The sequence below is a fragment of the Leptonotus elevatus genome, chromosome 12 (assembly GCF_054856555.1).
Source record: "Leptonotus elevatus isolate MCC_2025b chromosome 12, RoL_Lele_1.0, whole genome shotgun sequence".
Lineage (NCBI taxonomy): Eukaryota > Metazoa > Chordata > Actinopteri > Syngnathiformes > Syngnathidae > Leptonotus > Leptonotus elevatus.
Window position 1 is genome coordinate 9,062,297 of NC_141250.1, and position 23,621 is coordinate 9,085,917.

Below are 23,621 nucleotides of genomic sequence, written 5' to 3' on the forward strand. Positions count from 1 at the left end.
TGCCTTGTTTCATCAAGATATTCCAGAATACTGTATGTATGTATGCATGCTATATAATAATAATAATAAGAAAAAGAAGAATTATTATAATAATTATTATTATTAGTAGTAGTAGTAGTATGTATGTATAGTATGCTCCTAACGTCGTTTGAAATGCACTGCTTGTGAACACAGCCCTGGCGGCCAAGTTCAACGTTTCTTTTAGCTGCTTGTACAAACTCGTTAAAATGTACAAACTCGTTGAAAATAAGAGACTTGGGTGTCTTAAAATTTAAATGATGAATACATCGGGTTGTTGTTGAACACGCTGCGTGTGGTGTTTTTTTGGGGGGGTTTTGTTCTTGTTTTTATTAGATTTTTTTGTAACGTGCAGTTCGTGAACCTACCCCCAGCCTGCTCCTTGCACAGCGGTTGATTTGATTGGACGAGCTGTCCAAAACGTAATCGGGCAAAATGGGGGACGACTTGGGTGACGAGTGGTGGCAGCATGACTCTAAATCAGGTGAAATATGACTTTTTTTTTTATAATTTCATGTAATGTCTTATTTGGCGAAAACATCGGCAATATGTTTTCTGTGCCATCACGAATGGACGTCTCGTGTGGAGTTGTCGCGAGGCATGTTGGTTCTCACTGTAAGCTAGCTTTAGCCATTCAACACTCGCGGGTAGTTAAAAGTAAACGTAGTTTTTATTTACATGTTAATAATAGCACACAATTACAGCGTAGCCATTACAGATATGAAGACGAAGTCACATTTGATTGCGAAGCTTCCCTGTGCTTGAGGGACGTAAAAATATGCTTGAGACGTAGTAAACACACGTGCGCATTCCCGTGTAAATAGTACACGCCTTTAAAAAGTCTGAAAATCTCCGAAAAACAGATTGTAACTTACCTCCTATGTATTGCACATTTAGCTTCCATTCAAACAGTCCGTATCATTAGTTATTTATTTGTAATTGTTTGATGCAACGCGGAACCTTCCAGTGTCTGTTGCTTGCCAAGCGCAGTTCACCCTTCTGGTCGACAGAGGGCAGCCATGCACTCCGGTGGTTTTTAATCTTGGTTAGCGAGGTAGAACAAGCTAGGTATGGATGGATGGATGGATAATACACGCCACTTACATTTAAAAACTATAATTTAATTATTTTATTGAATATATAATAAAAAAAAATAGTTACATTCAATTTGTGTTTTTCAACAGTACACTTGTTCATTATGTTTTATAACATCTGAAAAGAAAATCTGAGCACAAATGTGTTGTTGTGCAAGCCAAAAGTTTGTTCGTTTGTTTGGTGGGGGTCACACAAAAGTTATAAGCACTATGTACTGTAATTAATAACTCATGCAAAATTGTATCTTTTAATTAAAAATTGACAAACAGAATGCCACATTTGTGTTTATCATAATTTAACCTCCAAGTACATGCAACAAATCAGGGATGGGTAAACTCGGTCCTCGAGGGCCGATGTCCTGCAGGTTTTGGATGTGTCCCTTCTCCAACACAGCTGATGTTTGATCAGCTCATCAGTAAACTCTGCATAAGACTGATAACGATCCTGTTAATTGGAATCAGCTTGTGTTGGAAGAGGGAAACCTCCAAAACCTGCAGGACTCCGGCCCTTGAGGACCGAGTTTGCCCACCCCTGCAACAAATAATAATGTAGTATATTTAATTTATTGCAGTAGTTCAATTTGAAAAGTAAAACTAAGATCCCATCCCCTACAATAATTAAACAGTAATTTTCCTCCTGAAAAAATATTTTCTTATCTAATTTCAATATTAAAAATAATTTTGATTGTTTCTTACGAGATTCATGAATTTGGGCTTTCCATTAACATTATACTATAATCATTAAAATTGTTTAGAAAAATAAATATTTAAAAAAACACACTTAAAATATGTGTGTAGTGAATTTAGTTTTTCTTTTTGACTACAACTACTGACTTGAAAAATATTATTTTTGGTAATTTTAACAATTAACAATCGGTATTGTGAACTTACAAATAAAATATATTTTTATATATTATTATAGTCAAAAAAGCTTTTCACCATCCAACTAATATTAAACTCCACATAAGCTCTGGGTCTCAAGCATATTTAATCCTACTTGTTTATGATTTTTCCCCAAAAATGTCACTCTTCCCTTTTTAGCCCTGTATTTACAGTCAAACCTGGCCAAACCTTTTTCTCAGCTCTTCGATTTTTATTATAAGCTACTGCCCAAAGACAGCACGCCCGCAACCCCCGTGAGGGTAAGCGGTCCCGATATTATATGGATGGCTCCACAAAATAAGTAACCCTTTATGTAACAGCACATGCTGACAATTTAGCCAGATTAGGAAGTGAAAGAAATATCCACATGTGCAGATAGGAGATTGTAATGCAGTTGTTTTATGTTGTTCTCATACAGACAATAAAAACAGTTGTACAAAGTATCATTTGAATAACAAATATTAGGTAAGTGTATTGCAGAAAACTATGGTGTGTTATTACAAAAACATGTATTGATTAAATTGTGCAGTCTCAGAAGTAGGTGGAATAATAGCGTATGTGGATTTGGTAAAAGACATTCACACATTTACATGGGGGAGTGCGAAGTGGGAGATGTGGCAGGAGATATGGTAATACTGCTGGTAATCTTGCCGACACCTTTGACATGGCAGCCATTTGCAAGTACTTGAGTCCTCTGCTCATGTCGAAGATAGTACGGCCCGACAGGCGGTGGCATCCCATGAGACGGGACATACGGATTCCCTAGGTGGATGTGGATCTTATTGTCCTCTGTGGTGATGATGCTGGGGCTGGAGTCGGCGCTGCTGGAGCACACGTGATGCCAGCTGTTCTGCCGCTCGGGAGTCTTGCAGAAGGCGCCCTGGCTCCCGATGTCGGTCGGCTCCGGTGAGCATGTCCTGACTGTCAAAATCTGGATTGGGAGTTCGGGAGTCGTCGAGCGGGACGAATTCGGACTCATCATTCGAGAGACGGGCGTCCCATTAAGCAGAGAGAGAGTGCGTTCGGGACTCGAGGGTGGCGTCTTATTCTGAATGATGGTGATTCTTTGGTTTGGCGTGCTTCCGCCGGACGGGATGAAGGCTGTGCTGGTGTAGGAGGCGGAGGCGTCCGCGGTGGGACTGCTGATCTCAAGGGTGGCCGTGTTGAGGATGTGGTGAGGCGTTACCTTGATTTGTAGTGGCTGCCCTGGCGTGTGCGTTAGCATCATCACGTCACCATTAGCCGCTTGGTGCACATTTACCCCATTGGCTGCGTGGCCTCTGTTTTGGCTCACAATGTTGTTGGCACTGTTCAAACTGTTAAGGTTGCTGATGAGAGTTGAGCCCCGGCTGTCTATGACTTCGACATTATGGTTTGGATCCTGCTCCTCGTGTTTCCCGCCAAATGTTGTGTTAATTATGGAGGGCAGTTGACAGTCAGAAGGCAAGTTGGGCGCTGGCTCTGTTTGAATCTCCTTGGTGGGGCGATAATGCTCTTCATTCCCACCTGGCGCAACATTCTTTAAGCGTCTGTATCTGTCGAGTTCGCCGCTCAAGTCCCTCATCTCTCGAGCTAGTTCCCGGTTCCTAGCTTCTTGTTGTGTCAACCTACCCTGCAGCGCAGTGTGATCTGTCTGGACCCGGCTGATGGACTCCTCTGTGCCCATCAGCTGCTGGAGTTGCTCTTTTAGGGCAATGACCTCTTTTCCAAGCAGCCTGGACTTGACTTGCTCCTTCTGAAGACGACAAAGGAGGACATGTTCCTGGTTGATGTCCTGCTTTTCCGCCTGCTTGTATCCGGAAAGCTCCTTTTTGGCCAACTCAAGTTCCTTGAGAAGAGACTTGGACTTTATCAGCTCCTCCTTGAATCTATTTCCCAGAGACTCATAGTCATCCTCTACTTTCATCAGTTCTTTCTCCATCATCTCCTTGTCCTGCAGTCTTTTTTGTAGCCTCTCCAGCTCCCATGTTAGTTGTTTGGCTTTGTTCTCTTCCGTTTGGCAGCGAGGACTGGTGTTGCTCGAGCCTTGCATGTACTTCTCTTCCTTTTCTCTCCTGTTCTCCAAAACCTGTAACCTCTTTCTCATAATGACCATTTTACTCTCGAGCTCCATGTTTCTCTGCTGCTCCACTGCGAGCCTGGCTTGTAGCTCATCCCTGTCCTTTGCCATGCCTGTTATTTTTTCTTCCACATCTGACTTCGAGCTCTGTGCCTTGTCTATAGAGCCCCCTGCAGAGTTTTTCCTCCCCCACCCGCCGAGTTTTTCTTCAGCTTCCTGCAGCCTCTCCGACATGCTCTTTCTGTCCTCTACCAAGGCGGCTGTCAGAGACCTGAGCGTGGCCAGGTCATGTCTGATTGCCGCCTCGCTCTTCTCCAGTTGGCCCTCACTTGCCTCCAGCTCTCTCAGTTTGACCTTCAGGGAGTCCACCTCACCTGAGAGCATCTTACCGACATTTCTCTCTTTTTCCAAACTTTCCCGCAGATTGCAGCATTCTTGTTTACTTTTGCCCAAAGTATCCTCTATGCGGTCTAATTCACTGATTCTCCCATTGAGCCTATTCACCTCAACCTTCAGGCTAAAGCAGTTTTTCGTCTCCCTCACCAGTCTGCAGTCCAGATCCCGGCACTGGTCCCTCATGCGGATAAGTTCCTCGTCCTTCCCTTCCATCTCCACCACCCTTCTCCTCAGTACTTCCACTTCTGACAGCGAGCTTGGCTGTCTAGCTTCTCGACCACTGGGCTCCTGCAGTTCTTTGTCCTTCTCCCTCGCAGAACTTTCTCGGTTCTCGTCTGACTGACGGCCAACACTTGAGTGCTGCTGTCTCATAAGTGGCTGATTTTGAGCTGCACCGTCGGCAAGTTGAGCTGTCATAGCGTGACGGGAGCGGTGGACGTTGGTGTGTGAATTGTGTCGCTCCACCTCAGGATGCATCAAATTTGGCAGCTGCTTCTCTTTAGCCGTACTAGCCTCCTGGTCAATACCTTTAGCGATGGCGCTCAGTTCTTTGACATGACACCTGTGCTCGTCCAACAGCTTCTCCAAACTTTGATGCTCCTTCACTAGTAGCAGCGCAAAAGCCTTAAGCTGGTTCAGCTCCTCTTTAAGAAGCAATATGTCTTTTTCTCTGATAGTCTTCTTTAACTCCTGGTATTGTCGCTCCTTCACATTCAGGAGCTGTAGTCTGTGGAGAATGTGGGGGGGGGGGGGGATAGCGTTAGTTACGTCCAACCCATGCCTTGAATGGGTTTACAGGGTAACTGTATTTCATTCACCAAGGAGATGAGGTAATGTTTAAACTTCCTCAATTTTTGGCCATGGCTGATAAACACAAATGATTTCCTTTGTGGTTTGTTTCCAACATAAACATTTATTCAAATCCTAAGGAGGACTGAATCACTTTCCTCTCCTTACTTGAGAACATTGAACATTTTGTTCTCTCCTCTGTATCGACGTTTAAACCCTAACACATGTCAGTCACTGTGTCATGCGTGTAAGTATTGTCATCCATGCGCTCTCTTAGACACTATGATTTAGGATGTTTTCACAAGCGCGGCAGATGGTCCTTTGGCGTGTAGCGTTTGTTAATTAAGCATTTTCTTTACCCTCCAGTACCCTTAACACCGCATCCCATAGTTTGCCCGTCTGTGCTGTGCAAATACATTGCGAATAGACGCGCGACTCCGAAAGGCATGCATTCCTGTTGAGTCACAGACGATTACGGATCCACTACGACTTTTAACGAGCCTGATCCATGCAATATCCATTGTTCTGCCTCTACGGAAGTGATATTATTCTTATATTTATTGGCAGTGTGTGTCCAGGTAGGAATTGTCTCACTTGAATTTTGTACTGTAGTAATTTATTTATGGGTCTCCTTATCCAAAACCCAGTTGTATTTTAAAACATTCCCGCTGCGTCTAATATTTTCTGGCTGTTATGCATTTATTAACACGGTAGCAAGAAGCCAATTCACACATCTTTTCCATCAGCTACAGCTCCTCTCGTTGTGACAATCTAACTTTTAAAGCACAAGCAGAAATTCCTCAAGTCGCGGCTTTCAAATAGTCCTACCTGCAGTCCTGTGTCCCTTTCCTTACAAATCCTCAGGGATTAGTTGGCGTCAACTCTTTCACTTCTCCCTTCCCGGAGATCCCAGTGATGTGGACATTCCATGCGGAAAACCAAACATTATGAGAAATGCTCTGCGCATGGACTCTTTCTCGCAGCCAGTGGCACCCATTACATCATGGGCCAATCCTTATATGGTTATAGCCAAGACTGCTGTGTGAGTGTGTGTGTGTATGTGTGTGTGTCAGGTATTCCTCATCCTGTGGGACCATAAATCTGTTAACACACTGCACAGGCCATCATTTTGGCGACAAAGAGTCTTGGCAACGTGAATTGTACGGTTGAGATTTGTTGCTATGGCATGTGGTGGTTATCGTTAGAGTTAAGTCTCCAAGAAAGTTTGTAATGTCGTCTGAAGTGATGGAAATATGACCGTGTGTGTTTATATGTGTTTTTGTGTGTGTTAGTGCTAGTGTGTTTGTGCTGGAGTTGAGCCCATTCCAGATGAGCTCATTGTGTAGTCATGCCAAAGAGGCTAATGGGAAGGACAGAATGTGTTGGCATGTCCAAAGAGCTGTAGTTCATCTAATTGTGTGCATGTGCATTTGTGTGTGTATGTGTTTCTCACATATGTTTTAAGAAGTGGTGGGGGGTTTTTTTTGGTCTGAGTCCTAGCCATTTTTGCTTGGGGCCTGATAACTGACTGTGAGATGACATCATCACTTCGTTGGTTCACAATTACATCCACATGTTTTTCTCTCTTTCTCTCTTCCTTCCCCAAACCTCTTAATACATTTCTCTTTCATCCAGGTGCAGCTTTTTATTGGATGAAATTATAAAATGTTTAACCGCAGTTTTGCTTGGCGGCGTCATCAGCGTGCTGTTGTTCGTCGAGCGTTCGGCGCATCTTTCTGTTCAGGCTCAGGGGGGATTGACTATAAACAGTAATGCTTTCATCATTTCCTGCAAAAGTCACATCGGAAGACAACCAGAAATGGAAAATTTTGTTTTGCTAAATCACAGCACACTACCAATAGTAATAGATAAACAAGCCATGAAACAAATTCCTTTTACAGACTATGAGGCATGTATGCCACGTCATAAAACGTATTAACGCGCTGAAGGTGTGAGAAATAATGCAAGAAAGCCAATGTTTCACCTGTGAATGCTTGCTGTTAAATCCCTTTTCACCAGCTACGAATAATAAAAATGTAGTTATATTGAATGTGCCCCATAGTTGACCTGGCTTTCTGGCAGGAGTAAAATCTAAAATACTATTGTTAAGATGTGTGCTTTTACAGAAATTCCAGCTGTTGTTAGAGTTGGGTAAGAATTCTGTTGTTTGTGTGTACCGGTAATTGATTGTTGGTTAATAGCGTTTTGAAGCCGTTGACGAAAAATGTGAGCGTGCCAGTTGGCTGCGCCTTGTAGCATTGCTCTTGTCTCACACTGGACTTGTTTTCTGTTTAAAAAAGGCAACATGATGTCAGCTTATGGAATGTTGTGCTACATTCACAAAGTAACGATGGTTAATTTTCCCCTTATTCAGTTAAGGAATGCTCATTTCCAGTATGTGCTGTTTAGTTTTTAACTCGCGCGATTTTTCCGCCTTTCCGCCAAAGGCTGAAGGTTAAACGTTGCTCATGTTGTGAAAGGTAAGCGACCTCCACATTCCGATCCACACGCCCACGACTTTTGCTGCTGAGTTCACAAAGTCCTCGTTCCCATCGCAGAGCTGACATCTGCAGCGTTTGTCCTCAATTACAAGCATGAGCCCATCCCGCAAAAACCTTTCCAAGAAAGTCTTCAAGCGTTGAATGATATGTAATACGGCCTCATGTACCAGGACGACCCAATGTCCTATTTTCATCCATGGGTGTAATTTCACCCAAAAATATATATATATATTTTTTAGCTTTTTAGCCTCTGACAAATGAGGCACAGCCAAACTTATGTGCTGTATATCTTCAAATTGTTGCCTCTGCTGTAGTGCTGGTGAATTTAGCAAAGCACAAAACAAGAACCACAAAACCCGTTAAATCCTTCCCAATCAAAACCCATAATTTTTTTCCTTCCTTTTTCTTTCTTTCTCTCTCTCTCTCTCTCTAACTATTAACATAGGCAGAGTTCAGTCCCTATCCTCTACAAACAAAAAACCGATAGCTTGTTTCCATCGTAACCTACGTCAGCCAATCAAATGACATCAGCATGCCTCGCATAAGCATTAGTACAATTAAAGGCCTCCTTCAAATAAATGCAGTGGTGCACTCTGCAGATGAGTTTAACAAAAAAAACACCCCTGACCACTTTTTGAGGAGGTTAGTAGATGCTTTTCGGCGATAAAAGTTTAGTTTAGTTTTTTTAAGGTGGTTTTCAAGGACGAAATGGTTAAATACAGTTTATAAACCGAAGCGGACAATCGAGTGTACAGTACGTAGGCCTATGTCTTTTGCGAGTCGTGCACACATGAGAGTGTTTAATGTTGAGGATGCCGTCGCCCAATGACAGACCATGACCATATGAAACGTGCGTAATTTGATGGCAAGAGGCCGGAACAACCGCATTGTTTCATTGCAACGTGCGCATGACATGTAATAGGGATCCGCGTAGTGTAAGAGATGATATGCAATGACTGGAATTCATTCACTGTATAGTTTGCTTCTAGCATGGGTCATCTGTTTTGCACATGGCTGCTTGTGGAACATCAAAATATTAAAAAAAAACTAAAGCTGTGATGATTGTCTCTTTGTTTAGAAGAAACTCTTTGAAAAGAAACAGCAGCCGATTGAAAGAGTTTTGAAGGGTTTGATGTGTGACATTTTGAAAATTTAGGCTTACAAGCTAGCACAGAAGAAGTTTTGAAAATCAATTTAAAATGGTCGGTTCACCTTACGATTTCAGTGCATTCTTTTTCCCAGCATTGTGCTCTAATTCAGATTTGCGCAACTTAATATCTGCTCGTTTCTAAGCATCTGGCGTTAACGGATTGCCCAATTTCCTTTTTGATTTAATCACTGACACTGGCAGCAGTGGTGCATATTTGGAAGAGACTTGTGCAATCAGTTAAAAAAAAAAAAAGCAACAAAGTAGACACAGACAGTCAAATTATATAACACTTCCATAAATTTTCTGTATATTTACTTTAGGCTATATGTTTTCTTTTCACTTGCAGTGTCAGATGGGAGTAAATAAAAATAAAAGTACAGTATTCATTAAAAAAAATTGGTCAATCAAGAAGTGTTACACAATTTGCGAGTGAAGATCATTCATCTAGGTTTCGGTCTCGAGGTGTCAAAATGAATCGATTAATCAACAACTATTTTAAAAATTTAGTAATCATTTAGAGCCATAAAATTGTCCAAATCCTCTGATTTCAGCCTCGTAATAGTATTTATTCTCTGATTTCTGTTCTTCTTCATGAAAGCTGACTGATGAGGTATTGTGTTTAATCAAAATAGGACATTTGCAACCATCTGCTTTTACTAATAATGACCGAACCCGCAACTGAATCAGTTTCATGAATGTTGGTAAGTACAGCAACAAACCTTCTCGTAGTGTATTGCGTAATTGTTTCAGTCCCTTAATTAATTATCCGAACTGCTGTTTTTTTTCTCTCCACTAAACAATGCCTAATAAACAACAATAATTGGTAAATAAACAACTAAAGAACTTAAACGGAAAAAAAGAACTGTTTCGTAATACCATTTATAGCAAAATCAAGTTTTTCCTGATTAATCAACGAAATAATCAATAGAATAACAGATTCTGAAATGATTTGATAGTGACAGCCCTAGCTAGGCCCTAGTGGCCAGCTCGGACGTCAAGCTATGTAAAAGTGTGGTTTCGTGTTTGATATTTTTGTTAGGTTATTGTTGCCATATTGTACCGAGTACATTGTACTGCTGTATGTTTCTTCAGAAAACATTAGAAATTCCAAATTGTAAAACCTCAAGGGCGTTAGGCTTCACTGTATTATGTATCATTAGGCCAATGTAAACTCACAGATTTGTGTTTATTTAGGGTGTCCAGACCGCTTTGTATTTGTACAGAGTTGCAGTAAACAAAGCGTTTTATGTGGCGTGATTATTTTTGGTCTTAAATTGCAATGTGCTCCTGTGGTGGATCACTTTAAGTGTTTGCTCTCTTTTCAACAAATGCAGGTTACTCTTCCAAAAAATTCTCCATAATTAGATTACAGAGTGGACTCTGGCGGTACTAGAAGCCAGCATTGGCCTCAAATAGCATAGCTGCACCAGACCTAGCCATTCCCGCCGGCTCAGCCCTACCAACAGACCTAGCCATACCCACAGGCCACATCTGAACGTAGACACTATTTGGAAAGGGAAACGTTTTAGCCACCATCAATTTTTCTCCCATTTGCTTCAGAAGAGCTACTAGCTAACCAAGGGGCAGGCAGGTGCCAAAAGTGCATGGTACGTGTAATTACATGTTTGTGTTTACAAGCGCAAGTAGAACTTGGACACACTGGGGGCCCAACCAAGTCCAAGCTGCACTGGGCTGTCTAAGTGGAGGAACTTTGAATGAGCATTACGGATGAACTTGGGCTAAAAGGACTCACATGTACGTCAGAAAGTCCAGATGTTTTTCTGCAGTGTGCTGAGACACTTAAATCACTGTACATCGTTCATACCAAGAGGGACAGGATGGATATTTACTCAAGTCGAGAATCCATGTATGTCGTGTTAGTTTGGGCTGCAGTCTGCAGTACAGTAATGTGTGAAAAAATCTTAATGCCACTTGGCTGTTATTTTTATTTTTTAACAATGCTGTCATCTGATCATCTGTAACTACAATGTGAGTCTATAGGTCCAACTGTTAACAAAACTAGAAACAAATATATATATATATTTTAATCTGTCCATGTTAGCCGTAAGACTACATTTCCTTTTGGGAAAAGTAAGTAATCTATTTATTGTTGTTTTATAATGATTACTTTTTTTTATGCGGTGGAAGGATCTCATTCTGAGTATATAGAAATCCTGTTCCATGCCAGTGTCGTGCGGAGGCCTGTGTTAATGTCGAAGTGAGACTAATAGTGCAGGTTGCAGTCACATAATAGTGCACTCCATTTTGCCTCAATTGCTGCGATGAATTTACAATCAATTCCACACCATGAAATTAAGGATAAATCAATTGATTATTATTTCCTGCCCGAATACAAACATGAAATGGATTCATTATCCTTAACAAAAGTTAATGAATTCTACCGTAATCCACAAAGGGTTTGAGGAATTTCAATTGTTTTGTGCAATCTTATACTGTATGTTTTGATATTAAAGATAAACCGATATGAATATTTCACGGCCGATACCGACACAGATTATTAGTGGTTAAGGAGACAGATAACCGATATGTGGAGCCCATATTTGTTTTCAGTCAAACGGAAAATATTCGCATCATTTTTTTTTCAAACTCCCAACTCTTTGTTGAAATGTCTTTAAGCTCATGTTAATTTATCAACTTTTCAAATGTATGTAGATTTTTTTTTATCTTAGAAAATAGACATATTTGTTTTAAAATGTATAATTAAATGAATAATTAGTGAGTAAATAGCTTCCTATAGTTTTGTAATAGTGAATACAATTTTCCAAAACTTCAAAATAACTTAAATGTTAAACTTTCACTTATTTCGTTTTTATTTCAAACAAAAACAAAAGACTCAGAGAGTTCCCAGGCCCAGCAGTATCTCTTATAAAGTTAACTGAAAAATGTAATAAATAATGCTTGCAGTTACAGTAACACAGTTTTAAATTGATCTCTCATCAGTAGTCAGGTTTGTTTGTTTGTTTCTTTTAAAAGGTCGATGCTGGTCAAAATGGTTGAATATTGAAAATACGTGATCTACTGACTAACCTCTCTCGGTCCTCCTCCAGTAGTGCTGTAATGCATTTATACTTTTGAAAGAAATCCCGGTGGCTTCTCTGCTGCTCCTCATTTCTGCTGAGAGCTTCGAGGTGAGCGTTTGATACCTCGAGAAGCTGCTCCTGCATCCTCTTGTATGACCTTTTCTGGGGCTGTATACATTTAATAAGATGCAGAAAGAAGCACAATATGGTTAACATGTCAAGCATGGGGATACAATTTGAGCAAGATTAGGGCTAGTTTGTGGTTAATTTTTTTATCCTCACTTAACAGCAGAAGATCATGATGGAAACAAAGTACTCTCAATCAAGTGAAACCAAAACAATCCAATGGGGGCGCAAAATCATTACAGTATAATTGTTTCACCAGCAGCACAGAATTACTCAACGTGCAGTGAAGCAGCAGTAATTAATCCGCTTTTGTCAGATGGCGCTGTGTTCACCTCATTAAATTTGATTACCGACTCCCTATGGTGTCGGGTTTCTTATTATTGGTACCTCAGCAGTAGCTGTTTTGCACGCATCCTCTAGGTGGTCCTGTTGTTGCCATCGCAGCCGGTCTCCATGCAGGGAGCGTAGCGCCCCATCCAGTCCAATAAAACCATAGTGGGTCTTCAGTAGAGCCGAGTCTGTCCTCTCTGTTTTCAGCACTGCAATGACTTCATCGCTCGCCTGGCATGACGAATAGCACAACAATGAATTCACACCATTTTTCTGAGTTCTTTATGGGGCCCAGGAGTCATGTTCTACATTTGACTGAGTTTATCCCACCTGAAGCTCTCCTTCCAGAACACTTAGCAGGAACAACATGTCATCGCGGGAAAGGTGTCCTCCCAAACGTCTTCTCGCGCACTTGCGTCTCTTGTCTTGCTTGTTATTCATCGAAACTGGAATTTGCCGTGTTTGGCGATGTTAGCGATTAGCTGAGTGTAAGCTGTGTTTCTTGGGATTTCCTTGATTCCAGTATGCAAGCAGACCACGTTCACAAGTGGAATGCAATTCTAGGAGGAACAGAAGAGTTGATATATGATTAAAATGGGAACGAGAACTCTACATTTAGCTTCTTTTTTTTTTATCGTTTGACGTAAGTCCAAGAACCTGATAAAACAGCATTAGCAGGCCTCTTGGCATAACACTGTTACAGACTGTGTAATTTATCAGTGTTGCAGATAATGCAATGAAAGATGGTCCCAGAGAAAACTTATATTTTCTGGCCATGACGTACTTCATGACATATAGTTCCAAGCTGATGACCTCTGGAATAAGACTAATTCCTTGAGGACAACTGTAACTTTGGTTAATATAGATATATCTAATGGTTTGAGTTCTCAAGTTATCAATCAGTATGTGTGTTCTCTACCTCCTCATAAGATGTCAATCAGGATGACTCTTGTCTCTTTTTCTCCTTTTTAATTGAATTGTAAAACCTGGTATTGCTTCTGTTTCTATTTCTGGTCAGTAATCAGACTCTGTTGTGGACCAAATGATTCAGTTCGTCCTGGATGGATTGGTTTGGTTTGGTTTGGTTTGGTTTAGTGCAAAACAGAATTAACTTTAGTCAATCGGATCCAACTTTCTTCCAAACTAACACTGGTTTGGTTATCTTGACTTCGGTCTGATCAATTAGCAAATGATTTAACCACGATTTTAGATTACTTATCTTATCTTTGCTGCAGGGAATTTAGTGCACTCAGTAGTCAACTTGTGACTGTTGTGATGGTATGGTTGTATGGTTTCTTCATAGTAATATGTCGAGCAAAAAAAGAGAGGGGTCGGATGAATGAGTGCAATATGAATTCACATGTATGGTGTTCCGCAGGGTTCAATTCTAGACCCCTGTTGTTTTCATTGTGTCTCCTGCCCCTGGATTCCATCTTAATAAAACAGCGGTGGTTGTTTTAAAATGGTCTATAAATATAGAATTGAGTAGAGTGATGGGAGTCAGCTGCCTAAGTATGGTTTGCAATGCCAAGTTAACAATTTCTAGTCCAGCACAACTACCGGTAGCTATCTAGCAAAACTAAAGGAACACTTCCTTCAGCTGCATAAGCCTGGTAATGATCCTGTTGATTGGAATCAGCTGCGTTGCAGCAGGGAAACCTCCTAAACCTGCAGGACTCTGGCCCTCGAGGACCGAGTTTGCCGACCACTGCATTAACGGGATAAGTGTCACATAACGAAAGCTTTTTTATTATTTACCAAACATGAGCAACGTGTCAAGATTTCCCCCAAATGACAATATGTCAAAATGCAATGGCCACTTCAACCTGAGTACAACGCACCAAGAATTTTGAAAATTGGACGATGGGTACCGGAGAAATTGGGTACTACTTTGCCCAAATCAATCATAAAAATAGTGTGGTGGGGGGGTATCATTAGTACATGAACCATACCTTCTTCTTCCTTTCGGCACCCTTTTGAGCAATAAGAAATGGGAGTGATCTCACTTTGGTTTGTTGTGACAGATCTTTTCTTTTCACTATATGACTAAATCTGAGTTTCTTGAAACATGTCAAGTTTATTTTTGCAAAACAAAATAAACCTAATTGTAATATTTCCTGTTTATTTTTTAATTTACTTTTTGCCTGTAGGTGGTCTATTCATTATTGTATTTGCCCAGGTCCATAAATCACATGGCAGGCATCAAGTTGGAAAGCCAAACAATGACTGCTTGCCGGTTCCATAATGTAATAAATATGCTCAACATTTTTGGGCTCTGATGTAAACTGTCCTCTGAGAAGTTTTTTCTTCTTCCTCTCTCCCCCCTAATAAGAGTTCTTTGACGGACGGTTGTGAAATTCTACTGTTTGCTATTTTCTCTCGTCTTTCTTTCTCTCCACACACACGCACACACCGTACTCACTCATAAGATGCTAGATTCCACAATTACTGCATCACTGTTGGAAGTGTGATTCATGATTGCTGTCACTTGAGGGTTTAACAATGTAACATGTGCAAATAAAGATGAGTACTGCAGAAGAAATCCCAAATATAGTTGCTAAACCAGTCAATTAAAAAAAACAAAAAAAACTACATCAAGTCTCGTCTCGACGAAGCAGTTCAGTTCACTACAATAAAATGTGATTTTAGGCATTCCTATTTTAACTGTCCCAAAATAGCCAAACTGTACCATTCAACTTTTTAGCACACTTTTAAAGAGATAGCAGCCGCAGTACATTTTACATTACCCCTGTTGCAAACAACTTGTGTTGAGTTTTCGCTGGAAACTCTTTATCACTGCATGTTTTACGCCAGGTTCCCTGAAGTGATGAGAGCCTCTAAAAAAGAACAAACTGCTCAATTTTATATCGACGATTCAGAGCATATGATGTCAAAAATCGTAACTAGTTTAGCTATACATTTCACAGTACCGATGAATTGTTCATTTAGCACTTCTCCCACACTTATTGATACAACTGTTAGATTAGGCCTCTTAATAATTAGATAGGTGACTTGAACTATCTATCTGCACTCTGCCGCACTTATCCAGTTGAAACCAGTTAAGACCATCAGGTCACACATTTTCATATGGGCAAGGCTGAGCCGCCCTCCGTGTGGGTGAGCGGCCAAGACAGTAGAGTAGAGACCATTTTGAATAGATGGGACCTTCTTCCGCATTCGGCAGAAAAAGCTCGACAGCTGTGTACTCAATCTTTCTGGCATTCAATAACTAGTTCAACTGAGAATATGCGGTCTCCTGGTTGTTATTATTAGTATAGCGTAGGGGTGTTAAAAAAAAAATCTTTGGCAATGACTATGACGAGTAGGCAGCATTAGAAGTCCAGGTTCTTAGATACGTCCGTGGGTTTAGACGGCTGGCAGTGTCAGTCTTACCTTATTGATGAAGTAGCCTAAATCTGACCGGATACAATCGCTTCATTGGCTGTTCATGCTAGCGCTGTCCGAGTATGTTGGTGATGTGATGTAGTTTAAAAAATGCTACTTTCAGAATGCTTACAACTTAATGGTTGTCGATCATTTTTTTCTTCATAGAATCCATGTATCACCCTACCTTTTTGTGAACGTATCACTTCATGAATCATCTGACTAGACAGTGCTCATAATGGATGGTGAACGATCCAAAGTATCTATTGAAACTGATACCCGACAGTCCTTCCTACGCCCTCCATATGTTCAACAACCATAGCAACAGAAGCAACATACCATTTTAAATCTGTCATTGTCTGTCATCAGGAGCCATCTGTATTTCTAGAATTCCCAGTGCTTTCTCTCACAATGCCCTGGAGGGATGATGTTGTGGTGGTCGCCATGACAGCTGGTATCTTTTAGCTGAGTCTTGGTGTAAACTAGTACGAATTTGGAATAAACAGTGCGAAGCCTACTATTTTCTATATGGATGATTATAGTAAATGTGTATTTTTTTTCCTCCGACAGCCTGGCAGCATAGTGCAACACACCCAATCACCACTAATTGTGCAGGTTCAATGACACCACTTTGAGCCTGAAAGCTAGACCCAACTAATTTCCCGGAAACAGTCATTGTATCCAATAGGCGCCATTGACTGCCCATTAAAACCAGTCTCCTCTATTGATGGAACGGTTAAAAATGACAAGGCAAGAGCCATTTTCCATCTTGTCGACTTCCTCCATTCCCATTGACTCCTATTGATTTCCTGTTATCTGATCCTCTGACTCAGAGGGTGAGGGGTTTCCTGGAGACTGAGTGTCTTGTAGTTCTTGTTTTTGCATTTTAGTTTTCTGCGCTAGTTTCATGTGTGTGTGACAGTTTGCTTTGCAGCTGATATCGTGATAGAACCTAACATAAAAGAACATAGTGACATCAGAGTGATCGCTGTCACAATGACCACTTTCAGTTATTCGTGATTTGTATATGTTTAAAGAAACTGATTGTTAATGACCATCATAGTTGGATAAGGAATTTTTGACATTTAAAAAAATATAAATAATCAATCAAGTGCATTTCTTCAAATTCCCGTCCCAAATTTTTTATTTATTTTTAATAATGGATAATAAATTATTTTCATAGTTAATTGAGGTACTAAGGTAGCGTAGGCAAATGCCCATTCATAGTAATTTATGTATTTATTTTTAATTAACCATTACATTTTGCCAATGTCCACAAAGGACGTTTTTCCAAATACCTTAATAAACATAAAACATTTATATTTTCACATAGTCGATCAAGGACATTTTGTCAAATTCTATAACTTCAAACTCCCATATTTGTTGATTCCGAAAATAATTTTAATTACTAAATTTTTAACATGAATGTGGTTTCATTTTGTTTTGTCCATTAATCAAACATTTGCCCCAGAAACACAAAATGTTGAACATATACTTTTGTTCTGACTATTAAATGTCAATGCACAACAAAGACAATAAAATAAATGCATACAACATGTCTCTAAAGGTAGCAATAATCACAGTTAAGGTGAGGGGGTGATCCTCAAACCAAAATAATAATACAGTAGTGTCCAAGGAAAGAGACTTACGTGCACGGCAGGTGTCCCATTTGTCGCCGATATACGGTATACTGTATAATTTTATTGGTGACCCTTCACGCTCTTCAGTGTGTAGCATCTGAGTGTCCTCACGTCAACCTCACTCTCGTCAGATAATTAGTGGAGGTGGAATGGGGGGGGGGGGGTTGAGCTGATGGAGTGCACTTCTGGACTAACGATGAGTCCGGCTGTGACGGAGTGGAAAAGGGGGGGTGGAGCTGCGTCTGTGCCAAAAGTCATAGTGAACTACCATCCTGCGCTCATCTTTTGTCATTTTCTTATGTGGGCCTCTAACAGTAATGAGCCCAGCCAAGGAAAAACACAAGGAGGCGGTGATGATGATGGATGAGATGGTACTAATCCATTAGGGGGATGGAGAAATAAGAGGACAAAGATGGGAGTCAGATGTGCGCTGATGGTTTATATTCAATCGTCCAGCCACAACATTAGGTACACCAACACAATCGAATGAAATCCAAAGCAAGAATTCTGCCAGAGGACAGTCATGCTAACTTTCGGTTGCTGCTGTCAGAGGAGTACTATAAATGTGTGTGCATTGCACAGCAAGGAGAAGCTGCGGGCACCGGTAAACTTTATAAATAAATTTGTGATATCAAATCTGTCACCTCTGTATCAATACGAGCAATGTAAAGAGGCCCACAACGATATATAATATTCCCATATAATTTTTTTTTTAGCACAACCATATTGTTACCTTTCTTACTGTGATTTATGTGTGTGTGTGCGTACAATGTTGGTGTGTCGCAATAAGTTGTGTTTCCTGTTGTGTTTGTCATCACACTTTCCCTGCAACCCTTCTGCGCTGATGTCACTAAAAAAAAGCCAAAGAAACAGTCAAACACACTTCACTGAACTGGAGCCTTATGAAAAAAAAAAAACATGTTCAAGTCCAAATCATATGTGTCGAGAGGCCTTTGAATTTGGAGGTTTGACTGTATTGTGTCATTTTAAAACTGTATCTCAAAATAAAAAAAGTTCAGTAGGCTACTTAATTTACTTTAGCGAATTAGCGTCGTTGCAAAATGCAACCAAGAGGAGAACGATAATTAAAATGACCATGTTGAGCTGTTTTTGTTGACATTGTGTCACACAATTTCCCGTTTCCTCTGTTTTCTAATTAGGAGACGTGAATGAGTTTTTTTTCTGCGTGGTTGTAATTATGGTCAGGATTGTGACAGGAATTCAACACGAGTCTCAACTTTTTTTTTCCCCCTCTCACACTGTTGTTTCATTTATGTCTTCCTCAATCTCTTCTGGCAATGTGATAAAAACCGACATTTACAAGACTAATAAGGCTTTGTTTTTAGTTGAGAGGGATTCGTTTAACAATATGTTTATTATTGTGGTTAGAGTGCTGCACTGTCTCATCCTGACCGATGTTTATAATACCCCCCCCCCCCCTTATGCAGCTTAACAATTTGAATTTCACCCATTAATGTCTTTTGTTTTTCTTTTGAATATTGTCTATACATAAAAGATGGTTCTGAGGTGGAGGAGGATGAGGCTGAAAAGAAGAAAAGCAAGAACAAACCAATAAAAGAAAAGCCAAACGCATCAAAGAAAGCAGAGAAGAGGAAGACATTAACGGGAAAAACTTTGACAGCAAAGAAGAAGAAGAAAAATGAAGAGGTATGACAGTGTAATATGTTTTAAACACTTGGAACAATTTACATTGATTTTGATTTTTTTTTATTGTTAGAAAGAGTTTGCATGTAAATATCTGTATAAAACAATCAAATGAAAAACAGGTAAGACCAGTCCAGTGGTCTTCTTGTACAGCGTGATGATGTATTATTTTCGCCGCTTGACAAAATGGTTTTTTAGGGCTTAACATGTACAGTAATCAATTTCGGATGGACGTTGCAGTGTAATACACTAAAACTGTAAGCAAAAAAAAATATGTATGTATATACCGTATATGTTTGTTCATTATTTCTATAGTGTCTAGATAAGTTCAGTGCTTAAAGTGCAAGTCAACACCAAAATGTTCTTGACAATAATATGTTCTATGCAGCCCCCCACTAGTCTAAACACAGTATTCTGATTAATATTGCGTTTGTGGAATATGAATTAAGCAGCAAAATCCGTCTCAGGGGGCGGCCATTTTGCCACTTGCTGTCGACTGAAAATGACATCACAGTTGCTGAGGCCTCAGTTAACGACCAATCACGGTTCAGTTTAGGAACGTGACATGACCAAACTCAGAAAACAGGTAAGGCGTGATTGGCCGTCATCTACCTGAGCCCTGAGCAACAGTGATGTAATTTTCCGTCAAGGGCAAAAGGGCCGTCCCTAAAATGGCTAAAAAAAACTGTTGGTTTTTGCTGCATAGTTCATATTCCACAAACTTTCATCAGAATGTCGTGTTTACGCAAGTGGGCGTGCATAGAACATTATTGCATAAACTTCCTCTTTAAGAAATGCAGTCCACATGGTTATGTATCATTGTTTCATGAAACGATAAATTACAGTGAGAAAGTGTCAAATTGCATTATTGTTGTAATCTGATTTATGTTTTACAGATTTATGGTAACACCATACTCATTTGGTAAAATTTTATGAGGATATCGTAATGAACACACAACAAAACTGCAAATCAAAGTGTTTAATAAGTTTACAACTGTAATTGAAGTAGATCAATAACCTGTCTTTCATATTAATTCATTTGATTTGATTTTAGCAAAAGCTTAACCTATAAAACCCAAACATTTATGTATAATAAATCTGATTGTGTTTATTATGGATTAATATATTGGTTGTTTGTTAAACAATATATGGGAAGTGGACATTGAAAAAAAATGCCTATTAAATTGCAATCTTGAGCAAAAATAAAAATTGCAATGAGATTATTTGACAAAATTATTAAGCCCTAACAAGAACCAATAATGGAAGGACACATCAGAATAAATTTCTAATGCAGAGGTCACCCTTTCTCAATCATTACAGCACTACAACTAAAAGCCTCCTATCACATAGATTCCTTATCCTGTCTGGAGTTGACTAATCTATTTAACTCTTTCACTCCCAGCCGTTTTCACTGAAGCAAACCCATTCGTTCCCGGCTGTTTTAATGGATTTTTAATGATTTTGCAAGGCCCACAGAATATTGTGTTCTATTGCTATAAAAACATGGAACCTAGCAAAAGAAAGATTAGAGTCTCTTCTCCTCCGTTTTGCAGCAATTAGCATGAGAATACAGATAAGTTTCATCATTAAGTTTTCATTTATTTATCTATTTATCTATTTAGAATTGTGAGTACATTTCAACATGGCCCTGGTTGATCTCTTTTGCTCTGCTGCCACCAGCTGGCTGTTTGTGTAATAGCCACCATTTCTTTAACCGTTCTTCGCAGTTGAGCGGCTGCATCAAATGCTCCAGCATAAACAAGAAATTATATTTTTATTTTATTTTTAAACTTATAAATACGTCCTTGGGACACTTGCAAACATTCAAAATAGAATGTATTTATATCTTTTGGGGAGCAAATGAGTTAAGGAAAATGGATGTGAAGTGCATCACACCTGCGTTGTCTCAGGCTTCAAACTTTCCCATGCAGGGGAGCGAGATGGAAAAATCAACCAAATCACCCAGAAAGCGAAAGGTAGGCCAAAGCAGTATGGTCAATGTCCACACTCAATCAGTGCTTACTTCATATTTCAAGTGTATTTCCAGAGGAAAAAGAAGACCATTACAGATGTGTTGGCCGCCTCTGACCCAAAACCAGGCTGTCCTGCAGACCTTCAGAACTCCCTGACAGTCTACTTCTCAGACAAGCGCTCCGTGATCGAGCAGGAGGAGCTCAAACTGCAAGGTGAGTCCTCACAAATCCGCATTTGCATGTCAGGCTCGCTGTCTGATATGCCTCGCGCATTTTTTTCCAGATTCTTGCTTCCTGACCTGCAATGACCTGACGCACAGCCTCTCGTCCTATCTGAAGCACAGTGAGTGTCGTTGCCGTGACGTTTTTCCACATCCTTTTGGTCGTAGTCATTTCCAAAAACGTTGTCCAAGTCCATTGCAGATGGTTGAGACATTTATTGCAGGGGAGGACTTTATTGGAAGGTTTTTTTGAAATGATACTAAATTTATTACAATTTATGTCAAGCGAAATTTGAGTTATGTTTTTAAATCCAACATACACACACACAACATAATGTAACATCTTTATTACATGCATATAAGACTTGACTTTTTAAAATTAATTTAAGGGAGTGTTTACATCCTTGCAGTTAAACGTTTGATGTCAATTTCCGAACATCATGTCAGTGAATTGAGATCATTACACTCAGCCGGTTGATTCTTGTTGGAGGAATTTATTTTTAAGGCTAATGTTGTAAAATGAGCTTGAAATGATGTTATGTTTTGGGATCATAACTTACGGTATCTGCAGTTCAATACAGCGTCAATTAGTCATGTGTTGTTGTTGTTTTTTTGCTATTTGCGACAGGGCTGGTGTCCATGAATGTCTTATCTTTGATTCTCTCTTTATCTCTCAGTTTGTCCCAAATGGGCCAAGATTCAGAAACAACACACAGAAAAACAATCGGCGGTGCTGCTCATCGTCTGCAGCTCTGCCCTCCGCGCCATCGAGCTCATAAAGTAAGATCTTTCATTTGTCCTGAATGAAAAAGTAGGATCAAGCAAATCACTGTTTGATTTGTTTTTCTTTCTTCGCCAGACAACTGACAACATTCAAGGGCGAAGCCAAGGCCGTAAAGCTGTTTGCAAAACACATAAAGGTTGTACAGACTGGCTATCATTTCAGCGCTAGTGAATGTTCTGGAACAGGGGTGCAGACCATTTTCGTACCCGCAGCCAGCGTTTATGCGTACGATTTCGTTGTGAGAAGTAGTAATAGTCGTGACTGTGTGTTTTTGTCATTGTGTGAAGATTGAGCAGCAGGTGAAGATGTTGCAGAAGGGCGTAATTCACATCGGGGTGGGTACACCTTGCAGGATCGGCGATCTTATTCACAGAGGTAACTAACTGCACACGTCTCAACTTAAGCCACGTGAAAAAAAAACAACAACAATAAAGTCATTTCTTTTCACTTAAGACGGATTGAGCTTGCAGGCGTTGCGCTATCTGGTTCTGGACTGGAACTGGAGAGACCAGAAGAGCAGGAGGATGATGGACATACCTGAGGTTGGCTACCGCCCCCTGTTGGCGCAAAATCACACTGCACTACTCTACATTCGATGAAAGTGCTCATGTTTTTATTCACTTGATTATTACTTTGGTTCTGTGTTATTATTTGTTATATTTATATGATGTCAGTTAAATGTATCCATCCACACGTTCATGGGAGTTTACAACGCAGCCTCGTAATAACCAGTGGTTTCTTTCTAATCATACTTTTCCATAGTTGTGTGTTATGTATTTCCAAGCGTTTCTGCTTTTCTTTCAGATCAAGCTGGATGTTTTCAAGCTGCTGGAGAGCTGCATCCTCGACAGATGCCGAGCAGCTAACGTCAAAATTGGACTGTTTTAACTCGACATTGTCAACTTGAATCGCTGCTCGTGATTTATACAACAAGCTCACGAGAGATCAAAGCTTCGTCCTGCTGCATCTTGCTGATTGTTTGCCCACGCTTTGCTTTTTACTATTGTGTAGAAATGTGCGACGTTGTTTGTTCAACACATTGTCTCGGTGAGATGTTTCCAATAAATTGAGTGTCAAATGAAAGTGCTGATGACATTGTTTCCCACGATTTTCGCTGAGATCCCCATGTCTAAAGATTTGTTCCAAATTAGGGGTGTTAGGCAATTAAACATTTTTATCGTAATTAATTGCATGACTTCAATAGTTTACTCGTGATTAATCGCAAATTTTAAATCTGTTCTAAATGTACAATAAATAGTTTTTCCCAAGTTTTCATATTCCTGATAACATAAAGGTGGGGATAAAATGTTAAACTAAAAGAAATATGGCTCCAGCTTATAGTCATTGACACAGTAATGTCATAATTCATAAAATTGAGTTAAAATTTAAAAAAGATGTACTGTACGGTTAAAAAAAAAAAACGAGTAAGATATTGATTTGTGTTGAGATCATTTGTCTGCCACTAGATGGCATAATTGCATTTGTAAGACAGCTCAGTGCATTGTTCTTCTCATATTAAAAGCTATCTAATCTTTAACATGAAGTCACTTGCGGAAATTCTGCACATT

At 39.9% G+C, this 23,621-nt stretch overlaps 2 protein-coding genes across 2 annotated transcripts; one reads left to right on the forward strand and one right to left on the reverse strand.

Moving 5' to 3' along the window:
* Positions 1–428: 428 nt before the first annotated feature.
* cmss1 (cms1 ribosomal small subunit homolog) lies at positions 429–23,136 on the forward strand. The gene is made up of 10 exons (XM_086091472.1): positions 429–502; positions 18,927–19,078; positions 21,007–21,051; positions 21,123–21,261; positions 21,332–21,391; positions 21,947–22,049; positions 22,129–22,189; positions 22,341–22,428; positions 22,507–22,595; positions 22,858–23,136. Exons 1-10 carry the CDS (start codon positions 454–456, stop codon positions 22,939–22,941), a joined length of 870 nt encoding a protein of 289 aa, XP_085947598.1. The 5' UTR covers positions 429–453; the 3' UTR covers positions 22,942–23,136.
* Positions 1,669–6,456, reverse strand: LOC147164432 (uncharacterized). Its single transcript, XM_086090361.1, has 2 exons — positions 6,067–6,456; positions 1,669–5,176 (listed from the first exon to the last, which is right to left on the reverse strand). The coding sequence occupies exon 2, from the start codon at positions 4,924–4,926 to the stop codon at positions 2,581–2,583; it is 2,346 nt and encodes a 781-aa protein (XP_085946487.1). The 5' UTR covers positions 4,927–5,176; positions 6,067–6,456; the 3' UTR covers positions 1,669–2,580.
* Positions 23,137–23,621: the final 485 nt, after the last annotated feature.

Coding starts and splice junctions, on each gene's coding strand:
- cmss1 (XM_086091472.1), top strand. CDS start 454: ATGGGGGACGACTTGGGTGACGAGTGGTGGCAGCATGACTCTAAATCA. Junction 503..18,926: donor GCAGCATGACTCTAAATCAG/GTGAAATATGAC, acceptor TATACATAAAAG/ATGGTTCTGAGGTGGAGGAG. Junction 22,190..22,340: donor TGTTTGCAAAACACATAAAG/GTTGTACAGACT, acceptor CATTGTGTGAAG/ATTGAGCAGCAGGTGAAGAT.
- LOC147164432 (XM_086090361.1), bottom strand. CDS start 4,926: ATGCATCCTGAGGTGGAGCGACACAATTCACACACCAACGTCCACCGC.